Here is a 27350-nt window from a genome sequence, read left to right on the forward strand (position 1 = left end):
GGGGGGTGGATTGAAGGAGCCGAGAGAGTAAAGGATATAGGGTAGAATTCACTGTCCCAGGCAGAGACCATTCTAAATTGACCCTGGTGGTGGCTGCAGTACCAGTGAATCAGGAAAAGCCATTGGGTGAATGACAAGAAAACTGGGAGCGCGGAGGCCGCACGCACGTGTGGGTGATGGCAGCCTGTGGGGGCAATACCCCTGCTTGCTTTGGAACTCGTCCCAGTGCTGCCCCAGAGGAGGCGGAGGTGCCCAGGAGGGAAGCGTCCTAAGGGGCAATAGGTGAAGGAGGAGGCAGGAAGAGGAGGTGAGAAAACGCAGGCTTCTCTGAAGGGCAGTGCCGCCATGGAGAGGACGCTGCATGGGCGTCTCAGGCTGGCCACCGAGGGACGCGTAGCCAGCGCCACCGGAACCAGCCAGGGGACCGAGCTGAAGAGCGCCCACCCCCTTCCCCATGGCCCTCAGACCAGCGGGGACTCCACCCGGCCGCCGGGAGCTGAGCGGGAGGGCCGCAGCTCCTCCGCGTGAGGACAGCTCCGCTCTGGTGGTGGCTCGGTGTTGGGCAGAAAGAAGCCGGCGCTGGCCCATCCCCAGTAGGAAGGGCGGCCCAGGGAAGAGCTCGTCCCTCCTCCCCCCTTCTCCCCCCCCCGAAGGGCACCCACGGGGGACCTCCGCCGCCCAAAGACCTGGGCTGCGCCCCTGAGGCTGAGTGTCCTTCCCAAGGCAGCCCCCCCCCCCAGGCTCCTGTAGGACTTGGGTGTCCCGGCTGGGGTGGCCGGCTGAGGGGCGGGCAGCTGGGTCCTGTGGGTCCTTGGAGAGCCAGGACCTGGGGTCCAGTTGTGGCCCCAGGGTCCTCATGGGCAGCACCCCTCCGTGGGACACGTGGGGTGTTCAGGAGGCGCTTAGGGGGTGCTGGGGTGCTTAGAGGGTGTCGGAGGATGCCCCGGGAGTGCTTAGGAGGTTGTGAGGGGGGCCCGGGGCGCCCGGGGGGTCTGGGGGCCCCGAGCGGGCACATGTGCTGGGTCGGCACCCCGGGAAGCCGGGCGGCTGCGGTCGGGGCCGCAGGGGTGGCGCCGGCCGGGGCGCTGCGGGCCGGGGCGCTGCGGAGCTCGGCCACCGGGGGCGCTGCGGGGGCCGCCGTTAAAACCGGGAGCGGGTGGCGCGCGCGGAGCAGAGGCGGAGCAGAGGCCGCCGGCGCCCCGGTCCCGCCGCCCCGGGCCCCGCCGCGCCTCAGGCCCCCCGCCCGGCCCGCCGCTCCTCCGAGGCCTCGCGCCGGCCCCGGACCTCAGCCCAGCCCGCGGCGCCCGGGACCCCGGCGGGCGGTGGCCGAGGAAGCGCCGCAGCATGGGGAAATTTCAGTCCAAGCACGGTGAGGTGCGGGCCCGGGGCCGGGCACGGGGTGGGCGCCTCCCCTGCCGTCCCCCCCACCCCGCCCTTCCAGCCCCTCCCGCCCCCTGCCCCCCCGGCCTCCCCCGTCCCCTCGGCCCCCTCCTGTCTGCTCTGGCCTGTGCCCGCTCCTCTCCCCATCCATTTCTCCCCCCATCCCCTCCGGTCCCTTCGGATCCTATGTCCCCCCAGGTCCCCTCTGAACCTCTAGATCTTCCTGTACCCCAACCCTGCCTGTCCCCCACCCACTCCTGTGCCCCCAACCCCGCCTGTGCCCCCAACCCCGCCTGTCCCCCAACCCCTCCTGTACCCCAACCCCTCCTGTCCCCCACCCCCTCCTGTGCCCCCACCCCCTCCTGTCCCCCAACCCCTCCTGTCCCCCAACCCCTCCTGTCCCCCAACCCCTCCTGTCCCCACCCCCTCCTGTGCCCCCAACCCCTCCTGTCCCCCACCCCCTCCTGTGCCCCCAACCCCGAAGTCCCCCACCCCTCCTGTGCCCCCAACCCCGACTGTCCCCCACCCCTCCTGTGCCCCCAACCCCTCCTGTCCCCCACCCCTCCTGTGCCCCCAACCCCTCCTGTCCCCCACCCCTCCTGTGCCCCCAACCCCTCCTGTCCCCCACCCCTCCTGTGCCCCCAACCCCTCCTGTCCCCCACCCCTCCTGTGCCCCCAACCCCTCCTGTGCCCCCAACCCCGACTGTCCCCCACCCCCTCCTGTGTCCCCAACCCCGACTGTCCCCCACCCCCTACTGTGCCCCCAACCCCTCCTGTCCCCCACCCCTCCTGTGCCCCCAACCCCGCCTGTCCCCCACCCCTCCTGTGCCCCCACCCCCCTCCTGTCCCTCACCCCCTCCTGTGCCCCCAACCCCGCCTGTCCCCCACCCCTCCTGTGCCCCCAACCCCTCCTGTCCCCCACCCCTCCTGTGCCCCCAACCCCTCCTGTCCCCCACCCCTCCTGTGCCCCCAACCCCTCCTGTGCCCCCAACCCCGACTGTCCCCCACCCCCTCCTGTGTCCCCAACCCCGACTGTCCCCCACCCCCTACTGTGCCCCCAACCCCTCCTGTCCCCCACCCTTCCTGTGCCCCCAACCCCGCCTGTCCCCCACCCCTCCTGTGCCCCCACCCCCTCCTGTGCCCCCAACCCCGACTGTCCCCCACGCCCTCCTGTGTCCCCAACCCCGACTGTCCCCCACCCCCTACTGTGCCCCCAACCCCTCCTGTCCCCCACCCCTCCTGTGCCCCCAACCCCGCCTGTCCCCCACCCCTCCTGTGCCCCCACCCCCTCCTGTCCCTCACCCCCTCCTGTGCCCCCACCCCCTCCTGTCCCTCACCCCCTCCTGTGCCCCCAACCCCGCCTGTCCCCCACCCCTCCTGTGCCCCCAACCCCGCCTGTCCCCCACCCCTCCTGTGCCCCCAACCCCGCCTGTCCCCCACCCCTCCTGTGCCCCCACCCCCTCCTGTCCCTCACCCCTCCAGCCCACCTCCGCCTGTCCCCCATCCCCTCCTGTCCCCCACCCCTCCTGTCCCCCGTCCCCTCCTGTCCCCCTCTCCCCTGACCCCCTCCACTCACCCTCCCCTCCCGTCCCCCTCTCCCCAGACCCCCTCCACTCACCCTCCCCTCCTGTCCCCCTCTCCCCTGACCCCCTCCACTCACCCTCCCCTCCTGTCCCCCTCTCCCCAGACCCCCTCCACTCACCCTCCCCTCCTGTCCCCCTCTCCCCAGACCCCCCCCTCCACTCACCCTCCCCTCCTGTCCCCCTCTCCCCAGACCCCCTCCACTCACCCTCCCCTCCTGTCCCCCTCTCCCCAGACCCCCTCCACTCACCCTCCCCTCCTGTCCCCCTCTCCCCTGACCCCCTCCACTCACCCTCCCCTCCTGTCCCCCTCTCCCCAGACCCCCTCCACTCACCCTCCCCTCCTGTCCCCCTCTCCCCTGACCCCCTCCACTCACCCTCCCCTTCTGTCCCCCTCTCCCCAGACCCCCCCCCTCCACTCACCCTCCCCTCCTGTCTCTTGCAGGGCGCATGCCCTGCGTCACTGCAGCCGCTCACACCTGCAAGAGGAGAGAGAGCCCGGAGGGTAAGCGCCCGCGGGCCCCAGGCCGGACACGAAAGCCCCGATCCTGGGGTGCCCTCGGGGGTGGGTGGGGGCTGAGGTCCCGGGGCTTGGGGCTTGGGGCTCACCCCACCCCCGGCATTGCCTGATCTCCCACGCCCACAGGGGACAGCTTTGCGGCGTCACAGGCCGGCAGGGGCGGCCACAGAGGCGCGGAGGAGGCGCGCTGTGCCGGCAGAGTGGAGCACCATGTCCGGGACAGGCCGGTAGGTAGGGGCCAGGGGCCTCGGCCACGCCGGCAGGTGGGCCGGGCCGTGCAGGAGGGGGGCTGCAGACCACGCGGAGGGCCACGCGATCACGGGAGCAGGAGCACTGTGGCCGCTCGCCACGGGCCGGGCCGTGCAGGAGGGGGGGCTGCAGACCACGCGGAGGGCCACGCGATCACGGGAGCAGGAGCACTGTGGCCGCCCGCCCACACCTCGGTGCTCACCGAGGCGTGCTCAGGACTTGGGTGTCCCTGAGGGTGGATCGGGGGGCACCATGCCTGCGATGAGAGCCACCCTGGCCCGCCCACTGGGTAGTTAGGTAAAGAACGTGGGCCTGCTGGTCGAGCCTAAGGCAGTGGACATTAGGTTGGCATGGGTGTGTGTGTAGGTGGGGGGCCGGGGGATGAGGGTTAGTGTAGACAGCCGGCCGAGACCCTGCTGGTCCCCGGGGCCTGCTGCGCCCCGTGAAGTAAGCCCCCTCTCTGACAGTCGGAGGCTGCTGGGGTTGTGAATGCTGTGCGTAGCCCCGTCAGGGTCGGGGGCCTTGTTTGCCCGCATTAACCAGTGATGGATGGCGCTTTGGACTTCTGCTTTCTGGGGTATGGAATGCCGCACTGCATGGAGGAATGCATTCTGAGACACTTTTCAGATCCAGAATAAGAAGAATGGTGGGGAGGGGTGACAGGGAAGGGACTGTAGGGGCTCCCCTGTTCCTGGTGAGGAATCCAGATTGAGGCTATACAGGGTGACACCCCAGTCTTGCCTCGCTCGCTTGCCAATCGCGTTTGCCGATGAGCATGCGGATGGCCACGTGGTGCCGTCTGAACCCAGGTGTGTCCAGAAATGCTGGACTGGATCGCCTGGGGATCGGGCCGGCCCTTCCTAAGGGAGGGGGAGGACTGCCCCTTGTCGCCTGGCTTTCTCCCCCGCAAGTGCTGTGGGCTCAGCCCCCAGGGCCCTGGGTGTGACCGGTGGTGCCCAGAGCAGGACTGACACCCAGGAAGGACGTCCCTCGGGGTGGGGCACAGAGTCCACTGGGGAGAACGGCAGCCCCTCTCTCGGGGCTTGTGACGCTGGGCCTAATGGGCCCCGCCGTGGGAACCTTTCAAGACCCCGGTGAGGCCCCGGCTGGCGCGGTTAACATTTGATTCTACCATCATTCCACGGGCACAGTCCTGTCCAGAAAGAACAGAATCCAGAAGCGAAGACTGCCGTGTGACTTAAGCTCTATCCTCATTCGGCTGTGGTCTGGATGCCTGGCCGGCCTGGAGCCCGGAGTCAGGGCCTGCCCAGGCCCGGCCATCTCTGTCTGTGCAGTGCATCCCTGCTCCTCTTCGTGGACAGCTCCGGCTCAGGCCCAGCAGGGGCTGTCCATCCCCCCTCCCCCCCCGCCCAGCCACTCTGAGCGGGAGGAGACAGAGTCCCTTCTGTCTCTACCCATCTGCACAAGGTGTCGCCCCTCCCAGTGGCGTCTCCTGTGGAAGGCCAGCCCTGGATTGTACTGCGCCCCCATCAGGGAGGCTTCACGGGGCCGGCTCAGAACCTCGCCCTCCTCCTCTCTGCAGTACCCCAGGTTTCGACACAGTGACGGGGTGCGGGGTCACCCCAGCGACGGCAACAGGCATCTGTGAGGACACCAGGTGTTCAGCACTCAGCAGATCCACCTGCCCTCCCCACACCAGCTCCCGCCTGCCCTCCCCACACCAGCTCCCGCCTGCCCTCCCCACACCAGCTCCCACCTGCCCTCCCCACCACACCAGCTCCCACCTGCCCTCCCCACACCAGCTCCCCCCTGCCCTCCCCACACCAGCTCCCACCTGCCCTCCCCACCACACCAGCTCCCGCCTGCCCTCCCCACCACCAGCTCCCCCCTGCCCTCCCCACACCAGCTCCCGCCTGCCCTCCCCACCACCAGCTCCCCCCTGCCCTCCCCACACCAGCTCCCGCCTGCCCTCCCCACCACCAGCTCCCACCTGCCCTCCCCACACCAGCTCCCCCCTGCCCTCCCCACACCAGCTCCCACCTGCCCTCCCCACCACACCAGCTCCCGCCTGCCCTCCCCACCACGCCAGCTCCCCCCTGCCCTCCCCACACCAGCTCCCGCCTGCCCTCCCCACGCCAGCTCCCGCCTGCCCTCCCCCCACACTGACTTTGGCAGGGACCACCCTGAACTGCATGGTCTCCTTGTGTCTGAAAGGCACCCGCGTGTCAGCCTTTGCTGAGGAAAAGTCCCCTTAGTTTCCTGTTCCAGCCAAGTTCTCCTCCCAGTCAAAAGAGACCAGGACCAGGGACATAGACCCATCCTCACGGAGACTGGGGGCCGGAAGCTGCTCAGGACTGGGGGAGCACCACCATGGCTCAGGAGGGTGATCAGGATGAGGAGGGAGCACCACCATGGCTCAGGAGGGTGATCAGGATGAGGAGGGAGCACCACCATGGCTCAGGAAGGTGCTCAGGACTGGGGGAGCACCACCATGGCTCAGGAAGATCAGGATGAGGAGGGAGCACCACCATGGCTAAGGACAGTGATCAGGATGAGGAGGGAGCACCACCATGGCTCAGGAAGGTGATCAGGATGAGGAGGGAGCACCACCATGGCTCAGGAAGGTGATCAGGATGAGGAGGGGGCACCACCATGGCTCAGGAAGGTGATCAGGATGAGGAGGGAGCACCACCAGGGCTCAGGAAGGTGATCAGGATGAGGAGGGGGCACTACCATGGCTCAGAAAGGTGATCAGGATGAGGAGGGAGCACCACCATGGCTCAGGAAGGTGCTCAGGACTGGGGGAGCACCACCATGGCTCAGGAGGGTGCCCAGGGCCAAGGGAGCACCACCATGGCTCAGGAAGGTGATCAGGATGAGGAGGGGAGCACTACCATGGCTCAGAAAGGTGATCAGGATGAGGAGGGAGCACCACCATGGCTCAGGAAGGTGATCAGGATGAGGAGGGAGCACCACCATGGCTCAGGAAGGTGATCAGGATGAGGAGGGAGCACCACCATGGCTCAGGAAGGTGATCAGGATGAGGAGAGAGCACCACCATGGCTCAGGACAGTGATCAGGACGAGGAGGGAGCACCACCATGGCTAAGGACGGTGATCAGGTTGAGGAGGGAGCACCACCATGGCTCAGGAAGGTGATCAGGATGAGGAGGGAGCACCACTATGGCTCAGGAAGGTGATCAGGACCGAGGGAGCACCACCGTGGCTCAGGAAGGTGCTCGTGACTGAGGGAGCACCACCAGGGCTCAGGAAGGTGCTCAGGACGAGGAGGGAGCACCACCGTGGCTCAGGAAGGTGCTCAGGACCGAGGGAGCACCACTGTGGCTCAGGAAGGTGCTCAGGACCGAGGGAGCACCACCGTGGCTCAGGAAGGTGCTCAGGACCGAGGGAGCACCACCATGGCTCAGGAAGGTGCTCAGGACGAGGAGGGAGCACCACCATGGCTCAGGAAGGTGCTCAGGACGAGGAGGGAGCACCACCATGGCTCAGGAAGGTGATCAGGATGAGGAGGGAGCACCACCATGGCTCAGGAAGGTGATCAGGATGAGGAGAGAGCACCACCATGGCTAAGGACGGTGATCAGGATGAGGAGGGAGCACCACCATGGCTCAGGAAGGTGATCAGGATGAGGAGGGAGCACCACTATGGCTCAGGAAGGTGATCAGGACCGAGGGAGCACCACCGTGGCTCAGGAAGGTGCTCGGGACTGAGGGAGCACCACCAGGGCTCAGGAAGGTGCTCAGGACGAGGAGGGAGCACCACCGTGGCTCAGGAAGGTGCTCAGGACCGAGGGAGCACCACTGTGGCTCAGGAAGGTGCTCAGGACCGAGGGAGCACCACCGTGGCTCAGGAAGGTGCTCAGGACCGAGGGAGCACCACCATGGCTCAGGAAGGTGATCAGGATGAGGAAGGAGCACCACCATGGCTCAGGAAGGTGATCAGGACGAGGAGGGAGCACCACCATGGCTCAGGAAGGTGATCAGGATGAGGAGGGAGCACCACCAGGGCTCAGGAAGGTGCTCAGGACTGGGGGAGCACCACCATGGCTCAGGAAGGTGATCAGGATGAGGAGGGAGCACCACCATGGCTCAGGAAGGTGATCAGGATGAGGAGGGAGCACCACCGTGTCTCAGGAAGGTGCTCAGGATGAGGAGGGAGCACCACCAGGGCTCAGGAAGGTGATCAGGACGAGGAGGGAGCACCACCATGGCTCAGGAAGGTGATCAGGATGAGGAGGGAGCACCACCATGGCTCAGGACAGTGATCAGGATGAGGGGGGAGCACCACCATGGCTCAGGAAGATCAACACCAAGGGAGCACCACCATGGCTAAGGACGGTGATCAGGATGAGGAGGGAGCACCACCATGGCTCAGGAAGGTGATCAGGATGAGGAGGGAGCACCACCATGGCTCAGGAAGGTGATCAGGATGAGGAGGGAGCACCACCATGGCTCAGGAAGGTGATCAGGATGAGGAGGGAGCACCACCGTGTCTCAGGAAGGTGCTCAGGATGAGGAGGGAGCACCACCAGGGCTCAGGAAGGTGCTCAGGACGAGGAGGGAGCACCACCATGGCTCAGGAAGGTGCTCAGGACGAGGAGGGAGCACCACCATGGCTCAGGACCGTGATCAGGATGAGGAGGGAGCACCACCGTAGCTCAGGAAGGTGCTCAGGACCGAGGGAGCACCACCGTGGCTCAGGAAGGTGCTCAGGACCGAGGGAGCACCACCAGGGCTCAGGAAGGTGCTCAGGACCGAGGGAGCACCACCATAGGTCAGGGTCAGGTGGGATCTTGGGATGAGATCAGGAGGCTCTTCCTCATCCTCAGTCTCTGTCCCAGAAGGGCTGGGTTTCCTCTGCGCACATTCCGCAGGAGCTCCAGCCACAGAAAGCTCTGGGTTCAGGGGACTCAGCCCTCTCGCACTCAGGATGAAGGGCGGTTTCAGAAGGAAGGAAGCCCGGGCCCCCTGGGTGTGCTGTCTGGGTGTTGGTGGGGCTGTTGCCGACAGCGTACCTACCCGGTCGTCTTTGGCTGTCTCTGCGTGTCTGATCCTTGGAGATCAGCACAGATGTGTCTGTTTGCGTGTGTGGACCCTTGGGTGTCGGCCTGGGCGCCCGCCCTGGACCCCGGAGGAGCACTGCAGGTCCTGTGCTTCTGAAACTGCGCCTCTTCTGTGTTCACCATGCAGGCGGTTGTGGATTGGGTGAATTCACTACGTCAGGCCTGGGGGCTCCACCTGAGGGAGCCGTCCTGTCTAGGTACCTGGAACGTTCCGCACACCACAGTGGTCTGTGTCCCTGCGGGAGGAACCGCAGCTCTCTGCAAGTGAAAGCCAAGTTCTGCCCTGACCGGTGGGGGTCGGCCTCCGTAGGAACTCGTGCCACCTCTTCGAAGCTCAGGTCCTGCTCTCCAGTTTTACATGTGGCTAAGTAATTTGAATAACCAAGGTTGCTTTCTTTGGTATTTTGGAGTTGAAGAGCTGATAGTGTACCTTTTCTTGAAAAGTCTTTGCATGTCGTCTCCAGCGTTCAGCCCTGGCCGCTGTCTGGAAAGGCTGTGTCTAGGTGGTGTGGGCAGACTCGCAGTGGGTGAGCTCCTGAATCTGTTAGCCAGGCCAGCGGGCGTCCGGGGCTGTGTGCGTCGGGGGCAGTGAGCGTCAGGGCAGTGTCCTCATGGAAGAACGCACCTGGCGAGGTGCCATGTCACAGATCCTAGCACGTTTTGGCCGTCACTCTGGTCCCCACAGCCTCCCCTTGGGTCTTGGCTCATTCGGTGGTTGTTCTGGGGGATGTGAATGGCCATGCCCCTTCCAAATCGGGTTCAGAGCAAGTGGGATTCTGGCTGCTCACTTGGGCCCTCAGTGGGAACCGAGGGCCGAGGGCCCTTGCGAGGCTCCGTTCTGCCTCAAACCCCAGTGCAGCCTAACTCCAGGGAGGGTTGAAGCAATGCCTCTAGCATGGAGTGGGGCCTCCTGGAACAAGGATGGCCCCGTCTAGGCCCTCACGAGATGCGAGTGATTCTGCCCCCAGCCATGGCCTAGGGGTGCCCGTGTTGCTTCCCCAAGCCCAGCACCAGTGGCTCAAGCTTGTTGTGCCGGTGAAAAAAATGCTCATGCCTCAGGAGGGTGAGATCTGAGTATTGCAATTAGAAGCCAACGGAGGCAGAAACCTCCATGAGTAACGCAGCAAAAAGCTGAGATGGAGGTGTGGCTCAAATAGTAGACCAGCAGCCTTCAGTGAAAACGCCAAGTAAGAGCTTGAGGCCCTGCGTTCAAGCCCCAGTACCAGCGCCAAAAAATAAACCCATGAGTGAATCCGTTGCTGTCCTGAGCAGAAGTGCAGTGCTGGCTTAGTCTGGACCAGTGCGCTGGGAGCTGCTGCTCTGTGGAGAAGCCTGAGTGCAGATAGACCTCAATCTGGTCTCGCAGCAATCCCACCCGCTGCAGGGCCGGGGCCTCGGGGGGGGGGGGGAGCTGTTAGCCCTCCCCCCAACTGTAGGGCTGCCGTCTCAGGGGGGCTGCGCCCTCGCCTAGGCCGTGGTTTCGGGGAGGCTCGCCCTCCGCCGAGCCGGTACATGCTTTAATCGGCTTTCCTGTTGACAGAGATCTGGCAGGGCCCCACTGGCAGCCTTTCATGCCAACATTGAACAAATTGTGTCTGTTGGATCCTGTTTGCCTCACATAGCTGGAATTTACGGATGATGGCCAGCCTTGGCAGCCGCAGGGAGGATTCCGTTTCCTTTTGTTCTGCAGGATCTTCCAAGGAAATGGTAGTTAGTTTTGAGTTCTGAAATCAGAGAAACTAAAAAGCACGTGAAATGCTAATATAGAAATTCAAATGGCGAATCATTTTAACACACATCAAGCGTCCTGGCCAGCCTGAAGTGAGAGCACCAGGCAGGCAGCCTGTGCACAAAGCCCACCCTGCAGCGGTCCCCACACTGTGGGTGCTGCTGGCCTGTACCCCAGGGACCACCCCAGGATGCCCGCACCCCTCCATTTGCCCATGAGACCCTTGGCCCAGCACCAGGACTCCTTCAGCTACAGGAGAAATGAGTCTTTCCTCCATCTCCAGTAATGAGAAGCCTAGCTTCAACTTGTCTCTAGGGCAAACCGTCCTTCAAGCCCACAGGCCCCGCCCTCCTCCAGACCCCCGGTGCACACGCCTCGAACACGTCCCTCGCTGCAAGCCCCTCCCAGCCCCTTCTTGAATGAGGTCAGGGCATGGAGGATGGATCTGAGGACTGAGGGCCGGAGGGCAGACGGGTCGGCTCTGGCCCTCACTCTCACCTGGTTGACGTCCCACCCTGACTGTGGATGGCCACAGGCTCCTCTGGTGCCCAGGCCCTGTGCCGTGGACTTTGGGTTGGCAGGGGGTGTTCTTACCCACAATGGTTGGCTTGGTGCCCTGCCAGAGGAATCCCTCTGCCCATTGAATCCTTCAAATCTGCCCTCCCACCTCTGCTGACTGCTCTTCATCTGCGCTGGAGCTGGATAGCTCAGGTTTTGTGCAGCCCAAGCCCTGGCCCTTGTCCCCTCTTGGAGATGAGACATGCCATCATCACGTAGCACTCTGCCCCCGACATACTCCCCAAGGTGCCAGGATGGCAAGCCTGGGGGTACAGAGCATGAAGGGCGGTGCAGAATGAAGGATGGTACAGCATGAACAGCATGAAGGGTGGTACAGCATGAAGGGTGGTACAGCATGAAGGGCAGTACAGCATGAAGGATGGTACAGCATGAAGGATGGTACAGCATAAAGGATAGTATAGCGTGAAGGGTAGTACAGCATGAAGGATAGTACAGCATGAAGGATGGTACAGCACGATGGATGGTACAGCACGATGGATGTTACAGCATGAAGGGTAGTACAGCATGAAGGGCAGTACAGCACGATGGATGGTACAGCATGAAGGGTAGTACAGCATGAAGGGCAGTTCCGCGTGAAGGGAAGGGTAGTACAGCATGAAGGATGGTACAGCATGAAGGGTGGTACAGCATGAAGGATGGTACAGCATGAAGGATGGTATAGCATGAAGGGTGGTACAGCATGAAGGGTGGTACAGCATGAAGGGCGGTACAGCATGAAGGATGGTACAGCATGAAGGGTGGTACAGCATGAAGGGCGGTACAACATGAAGGGCGGTACAGCATGAAGGGTGGTACAGCATGAAGGGTGGTACAGCATGAAGCACCATATCTTCTTGGGTTGAAAGGAAAGTGAACAGACCACAGCACTCATTTCACTCTCTCCATTGTGCCTCTGGCTGTCCCCAGACCTAGTTGCCTAAACAGTGTTCAGCCAGCAACCTGTCTCCTCCTCCCAGACCCTACTTACCTTTTTCTTTAACGTTTAGGTCCAAGACCAGGACTTGAGCTTAGTACCTGATACCTTTGCTCATTGGCTAGTGCTCTAACCGCTACCCCACACCTCCAGCTCCTCCGAACTCCATTATGCCCACGCTTTCCTGCTCTTCTGTGTTTGGGGCCCGAGATCTGCTGCAGCGGGCTTCCTGCTCCTCAGAGCTCATTCCGCAGCTGCGCGGCTGCTTAGCTACCTGGGGTCAGCTTTGCTCCGGAGACAGGATGGTTGTTGTCTTAATGGATGTGCACGCTAGCCTCTGGACACTTTCATGTTTTGCACAAGGCCTTGCTGAACTCTAGCACGATTGCGGTTGTGTTTGAGAGGAGCTTAGCTTTGGCCTCTGCTCCTTCAAGGTCTCTGAGGCCTCTGCTTTGATCCCCACAGCCAGGCCAACAACAGTAGAGCCAGTGAGAGGCTATTAAATTGTGGTGCGCAGTAGTGTGTTTCCACACAGAACTGCCCAGGGCACTTTAATAAAAAAAAGAAGAAGAAATGTTTATTGCTTTTTTCTGAGAAGCTTAGTCCCTAAGGCCTGGGGCAGTGTGCAGTCTGCTTATCTCTGGCCAGGGCCCGGTGCCACTCACAACTCGTGGCTAGCATAGGAGCCTTCTAAACGGAAACCAGCGCAATAACTTAATTTAAACAATAACGGGAATGCAGTGGGGTTCCCTTCCAGATTTGGAATTAATCGTCCTTTGAAATGGGAAACATAAGGCTTTAATATGAATGAAAGAAAACTAAGATGTCCAGAGGGCCCCGGTGGAGGGTCATAGGCAGAGGGAGCTGACGTAGGGCCTGCGTTTCAGACGCGGTGGAGCAAGCCCCCGTCGCAGCAGGCTGAGGATGGAGGTTCTGGGGCTTGGGGGACTCTGGAGTCGAGGGGTTGTTTTGTAACCTCAGTGGCTCGTGAGCTCTGGGCAGTTGCCAGCGTGGGAAGGCCGCCCTTTCTTGGTCTCCTTTTTTCTGTGAAATTCTAAGTCATTAGCTTGAAGACGGAAATGGCAGCAGGCATGGTTGGGGGAAGAAAGAGGCGGGGCTGCTGATTTCTGTGAAATGGTCATTGAAGACCTAGTGATAAATTAAAAATGGGGGCCCATGGGTGCCTCATGTCCTTTAAACCTCCGCACTGAATGGCCTCTATTTGCTGTTCATGTGTAGGCACATGTGTACAGATGTGTACACAAAGAGGCTGCACACACGTGCATGTGCAAAGCCTGAGTTTGTGTGCCAGGAACATTTTGAGGCGTGGGATCCCCTGGGGATCCGGTTGAAGGTGGATCCCTTCAGTGCCTAGCTGTGTTCTGAGCTGTGTTAAAGTGGGAGACGCAGCTTGTCCGGGTCCCTGCGAGGGGTGGAGAGTCCTGACCCCCGAGTCCAAGCAGAGGTGTTGCTGGTCTCCCTGCACTGCTCACGCCGGGGAGGTTTCATCCGCGGAGGGTTGCGGCTCCGACCTGCAGCACCAAGCGAATCATTCTGCGCTTCCTCCTGGAAGTGCAGGGCCGGCCTTGTCCGCACGGATGGCCGTGTCCGGGGACCCGCAGGGGCCTCCTCCCGGCCCCCTGGGGAGTGAGAGGGCTCAGACCCGGTGTGGCACCCACCACTCTTGGAAGCGAGAGGAGTCCTGGCAGGGACGAGAGGAAGGTCACGACGGGGAGGTGTGTATTTTTCCGCCTGGCCCAGGAAGTGGAGTTACAGTGAAGCCCACCGTGGGAATTTTAGGGGACCCTGCGACCCCAAGTTACCAATCTAGCAGTGAGCGAGTTTCCAACCCGCTCATCCCGAAATCTGGTGGAACAATCCTTAACCAAGAACGCAGCAGGTAGGCGGAATAGAGATGTCCTCATATCTCGACGCTGGTCTCATTCAGAAAGAGGACCAGGCAGGAGGCCCGCGCGGCGTGGAGGCGGCCGTGGTGTGGAGGCGGCCGTGTGCTCGCGCGGTGTGGAGGCGGCCGTGTGCACGCGCGGTGTGGAGGCGGAGGCGGCCGTGTGCACGCGCGGTGTGGAGGCGGCCGTGTGCTCGCGCGGTGTGGAGGCGGCCGTGTGCACGCGCGGTGTGGAGGCGGAGGCGGCCGTGTGCACGCGCGGTGTGGAGGCGGAGGCGGCCGTGTGCTCGCGCGGTGTGGAGGCGGCCGTGTGCTCGCGCGGTGTGGAGGCGGCCGTGTGCACGCGCAGTGTGGAGGCGGAGGCGGCCGTGTGCTCGCGCGGCGTGGAGGCGGAGGCGGCCGTGTGCACGCGCGGTGTGGAGGCGGAGGCGGCCGTGTGCTCGCGCGGCGTGGAGGCGGAGGTGTGCTCGCGCGGTGTGGAGGCGGCCGTGTGCTCGCGCGGTGTGGAGGCGGCCGTGTGCTCGCGCGGTGTGGAGGCGGAGGCGGCCGTGTGCACGCGCGGTGTGGAGGCGGAGGCGGCTGTGTGCACGCGCGGTGTGGAGGCGGCCGTGTGCTCGCGCGGTGTGGAGGCGGAGGCGGCCGTGTGCACGCGCGGTGTGGAGGCGGAGGCGGCCGTGTGCACGCGCGGTGTGGAGGCGGAGGCGGCCGTGTGCCCGCGCGGCGTGGAGGCGGCCGTGGTGTGGAGGCGGCCGTGTGCCCACGCGGTGTGGAGGCGGCCGTGTGCTCGCGCGGTGTGGAGGCGGCCGTGTGCACGCGCGGTGTGGAGGCGGAGGCGGCCGTGTGCTCGCGCGGCGTGGAGGCGGAGGCGGCCGTGTGCACGCGCGGTGTGGAGGCGGCCGTGTGCACGCGCGGTGTGGAGGCGGCCGTGTGCACGCGCGGTGTGGAGGCGGAGGCGGCCGTGTGCACGCGCGGCGTGGAGGCGGAGGCAGCCGTGTGCACGCGCGGTGTGGAGGCGGAGGCGGCCGTGTGCACGCGCGGTGTGGAGGCGGAGGCGGCCGTGTGCCCGCGCGGTGTGGAGGCGGCCGTGTGCACGTGCGGTGTGGAGGCGGCCGTGTGCTCGCGCGGTGCGGAGGCGGCCGTGTGCTCGCGCGGTGTGGAGGCGGCCGTGTGCACGCGCGGTGTGGAGGCGGAGGCGGCCGTGTGCACGCGCGGCGTGGAGGCGGAGGCGGCCGTGTGCACGCGCGGTGTGGAGGCGGAGGCAGCCGTGTGCACGCGCGGTGTGGAGGCGGAGGCGGCCGTGTGCACGCGCGGCGTGGAGGCGGAGGCGGCCGTGTGCACGCGCGGCGTGGAGGCGGAGGCAGCCGTGTGCACGCGCGGCGTGGAGGCGGAGGCGGCCGTGTGCACGCGCGGTGTGGAGGCGGCCGTGTGCACGCGCGGTGTGGAGGCGGCCGTGTGCACGCGCGGTGTGGAGGCGGAGGCGGCCGTGTGCCCGCGCGGTGTGGAGGCGGCCGTGTGCACGCGCGGCGTGGAGGCGGAGGCGGCCGTGCGCTCGCCCTCCCCTGGCAAGCTCCGCTTCCACCCTTGGGCACCGTGCCCGAGACCCGGCCTCCGGGCCGGTGCAGCGCCGCCGGGGCCCGGGCCCGCACCGCCCATGTGTCGGAACTACTAAGCCCATAAAACGACACCGTCACATCTGAAACGGTTTAGCTGCCGAGACCGAGACGTGGCTTCAAAGCGGGCTGCGTCTCCAGACGGACGAGCCGGCGGAGCGCCTCGAGGTGGAGTTCCCGCCGCTGGCGGCGGCCGCGTGCGCGGGGGACGGGCTCCTCGCCCCAGCGGGGCGCGTGCGCGGAGGGCGGGCCCCTCGCCCCAGCCGACGGCGCGTGCGCGGAGGGCGGGCCCAGCCGACGGCGCATGCGCGGAGGGCGGGCCCCTCGCCCCGGCGGACGGCGCGTGCGCGGAGGGCGGGCCCAGCCGACGGCGCATGCGCGGAGAGCGGGCTCCTCGCCCCAGCCGACGGCGCGTGCGCGGAGGGCGGGCCCAGCCGACGGCGCGTGCGCGGAGGGCGGGCCCAGCCGACGGCGCGTGCGCGGGGGGGACGGGCTCCTCACCTGGGCCCTCGGCTTCACTCCCGCGGCCGGCCTGTGTGGGCCTCGTGCCTGTCCCTGCCATCTCCAGTGACTCCTGACGTGCTATGGTGGCCTCGGCCAGCTACAGCTCCCACCCCGGGCAGCCGGGCTCCCTCTTGCCCCCTCAGCCTTCTGACTACCCACGCCCACCGGCTGCTCCGGCTGGGCTGAAGCCGAGGAAGCAGAGCCTGTCGGTGTGGTCAGAGCTGCGTCCTCCCATCCGCGGGGACGGACGGCACGCGGCGAAACGCAGGCCTCCTGCAGCCCGCGCCGGACGCGGCTGCCGCGTCTCCGCGTCTCGTCTTCGCTCTAGGAGAGGGAACCCTAGTGACCGGAGCTCGAGGGACCCGCGTCCCGTGGCAGGGGGCTTGTTCTCGGGAAGACAAAGGCCCGGAGAGCAGGAGGCTGGTCCACAGTGGCCAGGGGGGCTCGGCTGCCACTCGGCACGGACGGCACCGGGGCGACCCTGCCTGGAGCGGGCTAGTGCAAGGGGAGGCATCAGCAAGTGCGGGCCGCTCAGCGCTTGCCCACTGCGGGGTGAGCCCACGACCAGCCCCGGGGCTCTCAGCCCCGAGGGGATCGCCACCGCGGGGGGGCAGGGCCCCCGGCATCGGCGGCCAGCTGCCGAGGGTATGAAGAGGGCAGTCAGCAGGAAGCTTGGCCAGGGAGGGAGGTAAGAGGGCGATGAAGGTTGGTTAGAGGGCGTCGTGTGGGGTTGGGTTTCGTGGGAGGGGTGAGGGAGAGGAGGGAGACTGGGGCCCTGGCGTCTAGCGTGGGGCCTGAGGCTGCCGGGCTCTGCCCTGCGGGGGTAGGCGGCCTCTGTGTGTGTCCGGCCTGGCCTGGGAACCTGAGTTCTGGGGGTTTGGCCGCTCGGGAGGAGGGGCTGTTGCTCATCCGGCCAGAGCTCTGGGCAGGTTTTATAAGTTGCAATTAAAGTTCTCAGTCCTTCTATTTAACTGAAGCAGTTAGATTAGAGAGTGTTTTATGAAAGCAGGGAACATCTGACTTAAATCACCAGGCACGGAGACTTGAATTACTTTTTCCCACAAATGCTCATTTCCTCTTCTTTGATCCTTCTGGCTCTTGTGACTTCGCAACCTGCGTGGCTCGGGGCTGGTGGGCGGGCTCTCCTGCCACACTGCCTTCCGCATGGGACCGGGTGCTGTGACCTTGGTGGGTTGAAGCAGCCATGTTTGGTTATAGCAGTCTAGATTGGAATTTTTTTCAGTCGCAGTTGGTTATTCCAGCCTTAGTTGGTTAAAGCAGCTGTGGATATTGAAGCATTTGGCAATGTGTCCAGACCAACCTAGAGTCTGAGATTTATTTTTCTTTCTCTCTTTTGCAGTGCTGAGGATTGAACCCAGTCCTCTTCTGTCTTGGATTCTGTCCATATTCTTTTATCCATCCATCCGCCTACCCAACTACCAATCCATCCACCCACCCACCCATCTATCCATTCATCCATCCATATACCCACTCATCTACCTACCTACCCATCCATCCATCCATTCACCCATCCACCCCCCCTCATCTACCTACCTACCCATCCATCCATCCATTCACCCATCCACCCCCCTCATCTACCTACCTACCCATCCCTCCATCTACCCACCCATCCATCTACCTACTCTCCCATCCATTTATCCATTCATTCATCCACCCACCCACCCACCCATCCATCCACTCATTACACTCTGATCTATAACCAATGCAGGATGCCAAATCCAATGCTCAGATTATCTTAAGAATGAAATGTTGGCTCAGGCTCCCACCTGTCGATTGTACCCCTGGTCTCATCAGGAGCTACTGTACCCTGCAGATTCTGTGGCGCCCAGCACTTTCCCAGAAGCTGCTGCTCGTTCTGTAGCCCTGAGGGCTGCAGGGCTCTGACCAGGGCGTGGAGTGACGTGGCACTCCTGGGATGCTCCTGGCTGTGTCCCACCATCACTGCTGCCACTCACTCCTGCATGCAGCAAGGTGAGAAGCGTCACTCATCAGGATCCAAGCTCTCTGGCCACTGGTCTAACAAGGGGCCAAGCCTCTTGAAGTGCTGTGTCTAGACCACGAGACCCTGCATCTTTGTACCTCCAGAAGTGCCGGGGGGCAGGGCACGAGACCCCATGTGCTTCCCTGCCAGCCTGCCACGTCTGGGAAGTCCTGCTGCGGAGTCTCGGGGGAGGCCCACCTTGGCATCTGCAGTGCTGGCCTTCCCTGCTGGCACTGGTCAATGGCTCACCCAGTTTCTGTCCATGGACTTGCGGGGTCTAGCCTGGCATAAGACCCACAAGCCTTGCCACCTTGGAACCCCCCAGAAGGAAGTCGAGGCTACATCTGGTGTCCTCGGCACCACCTTGTACCTCATGGAAGGATGTTTTTTATTTTTCAGAAAAACAAACTCCAGGTCATGTTAGACATTTCTAGAAGTGAGTAGTTTCATCTTAATGTCCACCTGATGCCTGTGTTGCAGGCTGGAAATTCCTCCGCACGTGAGGCCCCTGCTCTGTAGGGGGCAGGTGGCAAGAGGCTTCACAGAACCCAGGTAAAAAGAAAGTCCTTCACACGTCGGCGGCTGTAGAGGGAAAGAGTGCTCCCCACTCCCGTCCTGGGGCTTGAACGCGGGGCCCGGGCGCTGCCCTTGTGCTTGTTTGCTCAAGGCCAGCTCTCTACTTCTTGAGCCACAACTCCACTTCCAGCTTTTTTTTTTTTGGTGGTTAATTGGATATAAGGTTTTATGGACTTTCCTGTCTGGGCTGGCTTTGAACCGTGATCCTCAGATCTCAGCTTCCTGAGTATCTAGAATTTCAGGCGTGAGCCACTGGCATCTGGATAAAAGTGCTTTCTAATGGCTGTTTTCTCTTATTAAGCTGGGCTCTGGCATAACCCTCCAAAAGGAATCCCGAAGCCCAACTACACAAGCAACCTTTTCCTGATGGGTCGGTCCCCTAGGAAGGGGCCTGGGGACATGGGGATGCCGGAGTCCAGAGGCCAGGGGCCAGGTCTCCTTCGTCCCAGCCGCACTCTCCTGCTATCACATGACCCGCACAGCATTTCCGGGGCAGCCAGACTTTGGGGTGCTGGGGCGCCTGCCAAGATGGCGCTGTGCTGCCGTAAGCGTGGGTGAAGCTCGTAGCCTGCATGCTCAGGGTGGCAGCATGGTGGCATTATGTGCTGTTCGCCCCTGAGGGGTGGACATGGGGACAGGCAGACGTGGCAGGTGCCTTCAGGCCAGCTGTGGCCCTTGCCGCTGTCTGTGCACCTCAGTGTCTCCCTGTCCTCCAAGCGGCCCGCAGAACAATCCACCTGTCCACTTTTGCCCTTAATGTCTACTTCCACTTGCTGCCACACTCGGAAAGGACAGGCCAAGGACACTTTTCTGGGTTTGGGAGGGGGCATGTTGCCCGATGCCTCCCGAAAACGGGCACAGGTGGCAGAGGTGGTGCCATGTGTCCTGTCACCAAGAAACCAGAACTGGCAGGCACTTCCATGTCCTCAGTGGGGGGCTGAGCAGTATGTGGGCGCCGCCGTGTCCTCAGTGGGGGGCTGGGCAGTATGTGGGCGCTGCTGTGCCCTCAGTGGGGGGCCGAGAAGTATGTGGGTACTACCACGTCCTCAGTGGGGGGCTGGGCAGTATGTGGGCACCGCTGTGTCCTCAATGGGGGGCTGGGCAGTACGTGGGCGCCGCCATGTCCTCAGTGGGGGGCTGGGCAGTATGTGGGCACTGCCACGTCCTCAGTGGGGGGCTGGGCAGTATGTGGGCACCGCTGTGTCCTCAATGGGGGGCTGGGCAGTACGTGGGCGCCGCCATGTCCTCAGTGGGGGGCTGGGCAGTATGTGGGCACCGCCACGTCCTCAGTGGGGGGGCTGAGCAGTATGTGGGCACCGTGTCCTCAGTGGGGGGCTGGGCAGTATGTGGGTGCTGCCATGTCCTCAGTGGGGGGCTGGGCAGTACGTGGGTGCTGCCATGTCCTCAGTGGGGGGCTGGGCAGTACATGGACCAGAGCAGTTGCCAGAAGGAGTCAACAAGCTCCGGTCCCTGGATTTGTTTCCTATCATCACTGGTCAGGGCAAAGACATGCCAGGCTCCCCTTGGGGGGGCGGGCTGCGTGCTCTGGGTAACGTGTAAAGTGTTCTGCACCAGCTACGAGCCAGGGGAGCCCTCTGGCCTCCGCGTCACTCCGGCAGATGCCATCTCCTAGCTGGGTGGCATGGCATCTCTGAAAGGCTTTCAGGGCTTTGTGGCCACCTGGCCTCAGAAAGACATGCCAGGTAACTGTGGGGTAACTCCTGGGGTCACAGGCACTGGGCTTGGGGACTCCACCTTCCCAGCCCAGGCAGGGCCCTCTGAAGGAAGGCAGTAGCCGTGGGCTTGTTTTGTGTTTTTCTTTCTCTGTATCCTCCACTTCCACGGGTTACTTATGAGAACCATGTGAGCTTTTGTTCTGCAGAGTTTCTTGGCTGACACATTGCTGGGATGTGTTTGAAGTGTTTCCCATCTTTCCATGACTCGTCTTGAGATCAACTGCGGGCCGAGCGGGGTCTCCCGGTGGCTGGCCTTGGGAGCCGTGCCGGCCGGGCCGGGGCCCCCGCTGAGACCGTCCAGCGCCAGCCACGCCGCACTGGGGGCCCTGCGCTCCCAGACATCGAGAGGACTGGAAGCGCTGCAGGCCGGCCCGGCCACAGAGGCCAGGCGGGGCTCTGGGACTCGGCCTCTCGCGGCAGGGGAGCCTTGGGTTCTTCAACCAGCGGTTATTGCTGGCAGTGACGGCCCACCCCGGCCACATGGCAGGCCCTGGGCGTTCTGGTGGTGTTGCTGGTCTCAGAGCTCAGGAGCCCCAGGAGCCTGAGGCTGGCTTCTGTTCTAGCCCTGGCCACCCAGGGCTCACCCCCCCCCCCCCCAAACCTGTCTTATGGCGCTATTCTCCTGCAGGAACTGCTCAGCGGGGACCCCAAGGAAGGGCCTTTTCGAGAGGAACAGGGGCCTCTAGGTGAGTAACTCATGGCTGCTCTTCCTGCACCTCATGGGATTCTCTCCGCAGATACTCGGTGCGCGTGTGAGCCATCCCAGGCCCTTCCCGCAGAGGGCAGCACAGCCAGCGATCAGAGCAGCAGACTGGGCCGGTGTCCCCAGGTGCCCCAGGAGGGACGGGGAGCTGGCTTCTATACACAGACAGTTGTGAATTCGGAGCCAACACTTGCCTGGCAGTGCAAGGCATCCTGTGCCAGTGTGGAAGGCTGCTCAAGGCTCCCGGTGTGACTCACGGGCACGCCTGTGTGTCTTTGGTGGAAGTCCCACCTTAGCATGTGGCAGATTACCCAAGGCTACTGCTGATAAAGAGCCAGGGTGCTGGGCTGACGGCACCCTCACTTGGGAGCTCCCGGGGCCCCCAGCTCTGGAGAGGGCACCTCCCGCAGGCCTGCTTGCCCTCTGGGGGCTTGGCTTGTGATCCAGAGGACGAGCAAGGCCCCGCATGGGGGGCTTCTACTTGAAGCCGGCAGGGCTGCTCAGCCTTGCCGTGGGCATGCAGAGGTGGAGACTCCATGACGCAGGGCCTTCCCCGTGTCCCCGAACAGAGCCGAGGGGCTTTCCCCAACGTCTCTGCACCCCAGCAGCCACTCTCTTAAGCCCAAGGACATTTTGCTCCCTGGATGAGCACTGTGGGCACCTGGGAGCATGCGGGAGGGGCCTCTGCGTTGGAGCTGGCCCCGGAGGGGGTTAGGGCTCGGCAAGTCTTTTCCTTGCCGGCCCATTGACACCTTGTCCCCGAGGGACACGTTCTGGCCCAGCCCAACGAGAAGCAGAGGGTAGGTGAGGGCAGGGAGGGCAGACACGGCTTTCCCAGGCTAGGCCAGAGTCTTTGTCTCTAATGGCTATGTGGACCAGGCCCGTCCCCACCCCCTCTCATCCCTAGTGGCAGTCCCCCCCGAGAGCCACGTGGACCAGGCCCGTCCTCACCCCCTCTCTTCCCCTAGTGGCAGTCCCCCCTGAGAGCCACGTGGACCAGGCCCATCCTTATCCCCCTCTCTTCCCCTAGTGGCAGTCCCCCCTGAGAGCCACGTGGACCAGGCCCGTCCCCACCCCCTCTCATCCCTAGTGGCAGTCCCCCCTGAGAGCCACGTGGACCAGGCCACATCCCCACCCCTCTCATCCCTAGTGGCAGTCCCCCCTGAGAGCCACGTGGACCAGGCCCATCCTCACCCCCTCTCATCCCTAGTGGCAGTCCCCCCCGAGAGCCACGTGGACCAGGCCCATCCTCACCCCCCTCTCATCCCCTAGTGGCAGTCCCCCCTGAGAGCCACGTGGACCAGGCCCGTCCTCACCCCCTCTCATCCCTAGTGGCAGTCCCCCCCCTGAGAGCCACATGGACCAGGCCCATCCCCACCCCCTCTCATCCCTAGTGGCAGTCCCCCCTGAGAAGGCCGAGGGCCGAGAGGGCCCAGGACAGCTCTTGGGCCTGGAGGATAGAGAGAGGACAGGGAGCCACGAAGGACCACGGGGACCAGGGAAGAAGAACCTAAATATCGATGTAAGTCTTTGCCTTCTGTTCCCACAGGCATTCCTGGGCCTGGGTCTGAATGGGTGACGGGGGGGCTTCCAGTCCATGGCTTCCTGTAGTTCAGCCAGTTCCAGGCATTACAGAGAAACTGAAGTCACGGTGCTAGTTCTGGGCATCACTCTAAATGTGGCTAAGTCAGTTTATGCGGCACTAAAATGTCTGAGACACTTAAGGTTGACGTGCTCAGCCCTTCGGGAGTCAGTGAAGAAGACTTTCTGGAGTCCATGCCACCTTTGACTTTAAGTCTGGATTTCTGGACTGACAACACCCTGTGCTCAGGTGGCCTCGCATGGGTGGGCTGGCCATCCGCGTGAGCAGGGACACATCCCATAGTAAGGAAGCCAGTCCCAGGGCTTGGAGCCAGATCCCCACAAGGAGTGGAGTTGGCTAAGGTGAGGTGGATCTTTAGGTTCTGGCTGGAAGAAAGGAGAGCCTAGCCATGTCCCATGGAAGCTTCTGGTAAGAGGCCCCTTGAGGTCATGGTCCCCTTGTTTGGTGAATGCAAAGAAGATCCAGAGGTGGCAGGGAGACTGCTGGCCTCAGGCCCCAGAGCCGCTGGCCTCCTGACACCTCTGCCACCTGTAGGCCCTGCAGTGCGACGTGTCCGTGGAGGGGGACAACCGACAAGAGTGGACCTTCACGCTCTATGACTTTGACAACTGCGGGAAGGTCACCAGGGAGGTAATGCGGCCATGTGTGGCAGAACCGCTATCGGGAAGGGACTCCGGATGTGGCCAGGGAAGTGACGTGGCCACAGGCGGTAGGCCAGCCATGGGAAGGGGACTCGGGGTGTGGCCTACGGTATGTGGAATCCCGCTGGTCCAAGAGAGGGACGAACAGATAGATTGTGCTTGGGCCAAGATGGGGAGACGGGCTGTGCTTTGAATGAAAGCGAGGACACGCTAGCTGGCGTCTTTCAAGACAGGATGGGAGGTGGACGTGGCAGTGCCCGCTGCATGTCCTCAGCTGGAAGTGGGGCCTCTGTACCTAGCTCCCTGGGTGAACCCACAGAGCCTCGTGCAGTCTCGCTTCTGCAGCTGTGAACCTCCCTGGCCCCACCTGGTCCCCAAGGTGGCCCCGCTGCGCGGGGCTGTGTGTCCAGGATGGCCGAGGAGATGAGTGTGTGTGTGTGTGTGTGTGTGTGTGTGTGTGCGTGCGCAAGCGCAGACGTCCACAGAGCCAGCCGGGGGCCAGGCCAGGCTGCCTAGACGGCATGAGTGCAGGTCTGGACGTAGGACGAGTGGAGCTGGGGCAGGACGGCTGGGCGGGAGGGCAGGGCCCCTAAGGCCCGCTGCGTCGCTCCCAGGACATGTCCAGCCTGATGCACACTATCTACGAGGTCGTGGATGCCTCCATCAACCACTCCTCAGGCAGCAGCAAGACTCTCCGAGTGAAGCTGACAGTCAGCCCGGAACCCTCTAGCAAGAGGAAAGAGTGTCTTCCCAGCGGTCAAGGTGAGGGGGCCTGCGCCAAGGGGCACCGGGCCCGGTGCTGTCCCGCGCACAGTAGGCCTGCGCCAAGGGGCACCCGGCCCGGTGCTGTCCCGCGCACAGTAGGCCTGCGCCAAGGGGCACCCGGCCCGGTGCTGTCCCGCGCACAGTAGGCCTGCGCCAAGGGGCACCCGGCCCGGTGCTGTCCCGCGCACAGTAGGCCCGCGCCCAGGGGCACTGCACCCAGTGCTGTCGCACGTGCAGTAGGCCTGTGTTTCCCACACACGGTACTCCAAAGAAGGGTGTCAGTGGCACGCCCCCCCCAGCCACCCGGTTCACGCCCTCCTGTGCTTCCCAGGACTCTCCACATCGTGCCAGGACCAGCCCCTTGTCCTTTGTCCCCTGCCTCCCCCACCAGGCCCAGGCCTCGTGTCCATGTCCCCCCTAGCAATCCATGACCCCTGGAAGGGAAAACTGTGTGAGGGGAAGGCTGGACATGGGTGGCGGCCACGCCCACAGCCCTAGCAGCAGACCTGAGGAAGGGGTGGTGTGTTTAAGTCAACCTGGGCCACCGAGTAAAGCCCTGCCTTACACACACATATCCCCCGTACCACACGCGCGTACTCGCACACCCGCCATGCACCTGCTCCTGTGCATGCGCATGCACACACATGCACACACACACACACGCACACACACGAGCACTGGTCGCTCAGGTCTGTAATCTTGGCTACTCTGAGTAGCTAGGCCAGCCCCGGCAGAAAAGCCCACCAGCCTCTATCTCCAAGACAACCGTAGAAAGGCCCAGATGGAGGTGTGGCTCAAATAGTAGCACCCCAGCTGAGCCAGCAAGCCAAGCCAACCCAAGCACGAGACCCTGAGTTCAAACTCCAGTACTGGCAAAAGCAAAAACGACCCGCCCCCCCCCCCCCAAGGATTTGATGGATGGGTAAATGATGAAGCTACAATGAGTGGGTGGATGAAAGGCGAGTGAAAGGCAGAGGAGTGGATGGGGCTGAATGAGCACGCGACCCGGGGTGGAGGGGGAGGAAGGGGGAGGGGGGAGGAGGAGCGAGTGTGTTAGCCAGTGGGAAGCGCACGCACCGGTGGGGCCTCGTGCTCACGGGGGACCCCGCCTTTCCAGACCAGGAGCCCTCGCGCAGCAGGACCGAGAGCGACCTCGCGGACGACAGGAGACCGTCTTACCACTGCAGGTGAGGGAGGGGGGCCCGGCCGCCTGGCCCCGGCGAGACCCGCGCAGGGCCGGGCACCAGGTGAGCCCTGCCCTGGGTGGCTGGAACCACCTAGCCCAGGGCGTGCGAGCTGCGTGGCTCCACTCCCCAGCCCCGGTGTGGGGGCAGGGGTCACGGTGGGCCGGGGGGGTCGCAAGCACCCCCCCCACGCCCGGCTGTGGGAGGGGGCAGTCCTGGATCCCGGCGGGCCTTCCTGTGGGTGACACGCAGCCGGTGCCCCTCTCCAGCTTTCCCCGGGCAGCGAGTGCCCTCAGCCCTCCCACCACCCTCCGCGCAGGGCTCCCATCAGGAGGGGGCTGCGTCTGTGTCGGGGGGTCAAGTCCCCCTCTGTTCCCTGCAGGAGGCCCAACACAGACTCACGGCCCTGCTCCGTGCGGGGGTCCTACTGCGTGGACGAGAACACGGAGCGGAGGAACCACTACCTGGACCTCGCGGGAATCGAGAACTACACATCCAAGTTTGGCCCTGGTTTGTATCCCGGACCTTCGCTGCTGGCCCGGCGGGGGCACCCTGCCCGCCTGAAGGCCCGTCCCTCCTGGCGCCCCGGTGTGGGCCCACGGAGGCCGTGGGGCAAGGCTGCTGTGGCCCAGGAGATGCGAATCTGATCGCTGGGCTTCCGTGCACGGGGCGGGGCGGGTGGGGCTGGCCAGGGGCCGACCCTGCCTCCGAAGCACTCCGCCCCGGGTGCTCCAAGAGGCGGGGCCTGCGTCTCCCGATGCCACGGCGGTCGCTGCAGAGGAGGGGTGGCGGCAGCAGATCCCGGCCCCCCACTGGGGGGGTTCTGCTGTCACGGCTGCTATCCCTGCAGGCAGGACCCCCACGGGACAGGGCCAGCAGCGGGCACCACGGTGGCTGTGCCCTCTCCTGGGGTGACAGCCAGGGCCACCTCCTGGAGTCCAGGACAGGTCCAGACTGGGCTGGGACCTCCCTGCCCCGAGCACGGGGGGTGCCCTGACGCAGACCCCCCACTGGGGCCGCTGTTAGGAGGAGGGCACAGGCCCGACCCCAGCCCTGCCGTGTCTCGCTGCAGGGTCGCCGCCAGACGCGGGCAGGCAGGAGCACCACAGCAGGGCCGTGCACCCCCAGAGCCGGTGCCGCTCCCAGGACTCAGACGCACACGGCGGGCACCCACGCAGGTCCCAGGCGCCGGCTGACCACCCGCCGCCCGCCGCCCAGCCCCGACCGAAGGGGCCGGAAAAGCAGTTCCTGAGGTCCCCCCAAGGGCTCGGGGAAGCCCCCGGGGGGGCCGGGCTGCGGCAAGGCCGGGAAAGCCCCGAGCCACTGCCCGGCGGCCGCCCCGCCCCCCCCCCGCCGCCCAGGACGGCCACCACCTCCCCCCGCCCCCCGCCGCAGCCCCCGCCGCAGCCCCACGGCCAGAAGCGGCACCGGCAGAAGGGCAGGGAGGGCCACTCGCCCCTCAAGGCCGCGCACGGCCAGCCGGCCCCGGCGGAGCTCGAGGCGGCCAGGGACCTGCCGCCCGTGCTGGCCCCCGAGGGCCACGGGGGGCCCGTGATCCAGAGGCACGAGCACCACCACCACCACGAGCACCACCACCACCACCACCACCACCACTTCCACCCCTCCTAGCGCGGGCCCCGCGGAGGGCGCCCCGGGGGACTCACCCCTGGCGGCCGAGGCCAAGCGCCGCGCCGCGGACAGGCCGGGCCGCTCCAGGACCGGCTCCTCTGTGTCCCCGCCCCACCTCCGTAGACGGCAGCGCACTTGGCGCCGCCGGTAGCTCCATCGCAAGCTGTTCTGCGTAACTCCCAACCGCAGACAGGGGCGCAGGGCGATCTCCACCGCTTTCCCTTGTGATCCCGAAGCGGGGCCCAGGGCCTCTACAGGGGCCTGGGGGCCACCCCTGGTCACCGCGAGCCAGCCGAGCGTCCTGCTGAGGACCTGCCCCGGTCGCCCCGCACAGGGCGGCACTGGACCCACCCGGGGGCACCGCGCAGGTGGGGCTGCGGGCGTAAACACAGCGCTGACCTCTGGGTGCCTCAGGTTGGGCCCAACGGAAAAAGCAAAGCCTCGTGGGGTTTACTCACCAAGTACCAACACGACCGTGCGCTTCCTCTCTGACAAGGG

At 64.4% G+C, this 27350-nt stretch overlaps 1 protein-coding gene across 1 annotated transcript; it reads left to right on the forward strand.

Moving 5' to 3' along the window:
* The first annotated feature begins 345 nt into the window (after positions 1-345).
* On the forward strand, positions 346-26852 carry Nkd2 (NKD inhibitor of WNT signaling pathway 2). Its single transcript, XM_048368582.1, is given in 14 exon segments — positions 346-524; positions 1290-1369; positions 3406-3465; positions 3607-3707; positions 20956-21013; positions 22425-22552; positions 23168-23263; positions 23889-24036; positions 25157-25226; positions 25606-25733; positions 26296-26480; positions 26482-26565; positions 26567-26599; positions 26601-26852. Coding segments are annotated over 14 exon segments (1602 nt in total).
* The last annotated feature ends 498 nt before the right edge of the window (positions 26853-27350 follow it).

Source organism: Perognathus longimembris, chromosome 19 (assembly GCF_023159225.1).
Source record: "Perognathus longimembris pacificus isolate PPM17 chromosome 19, ASM2315922v1, whole genome shotgun sequence".
Taxonomy (NCBI): Eukaryota; Metazoa; Chordata; class Mammalia; order Rodentia; family Heteromyidae; genus Perognathus; species Perognathus longimembris.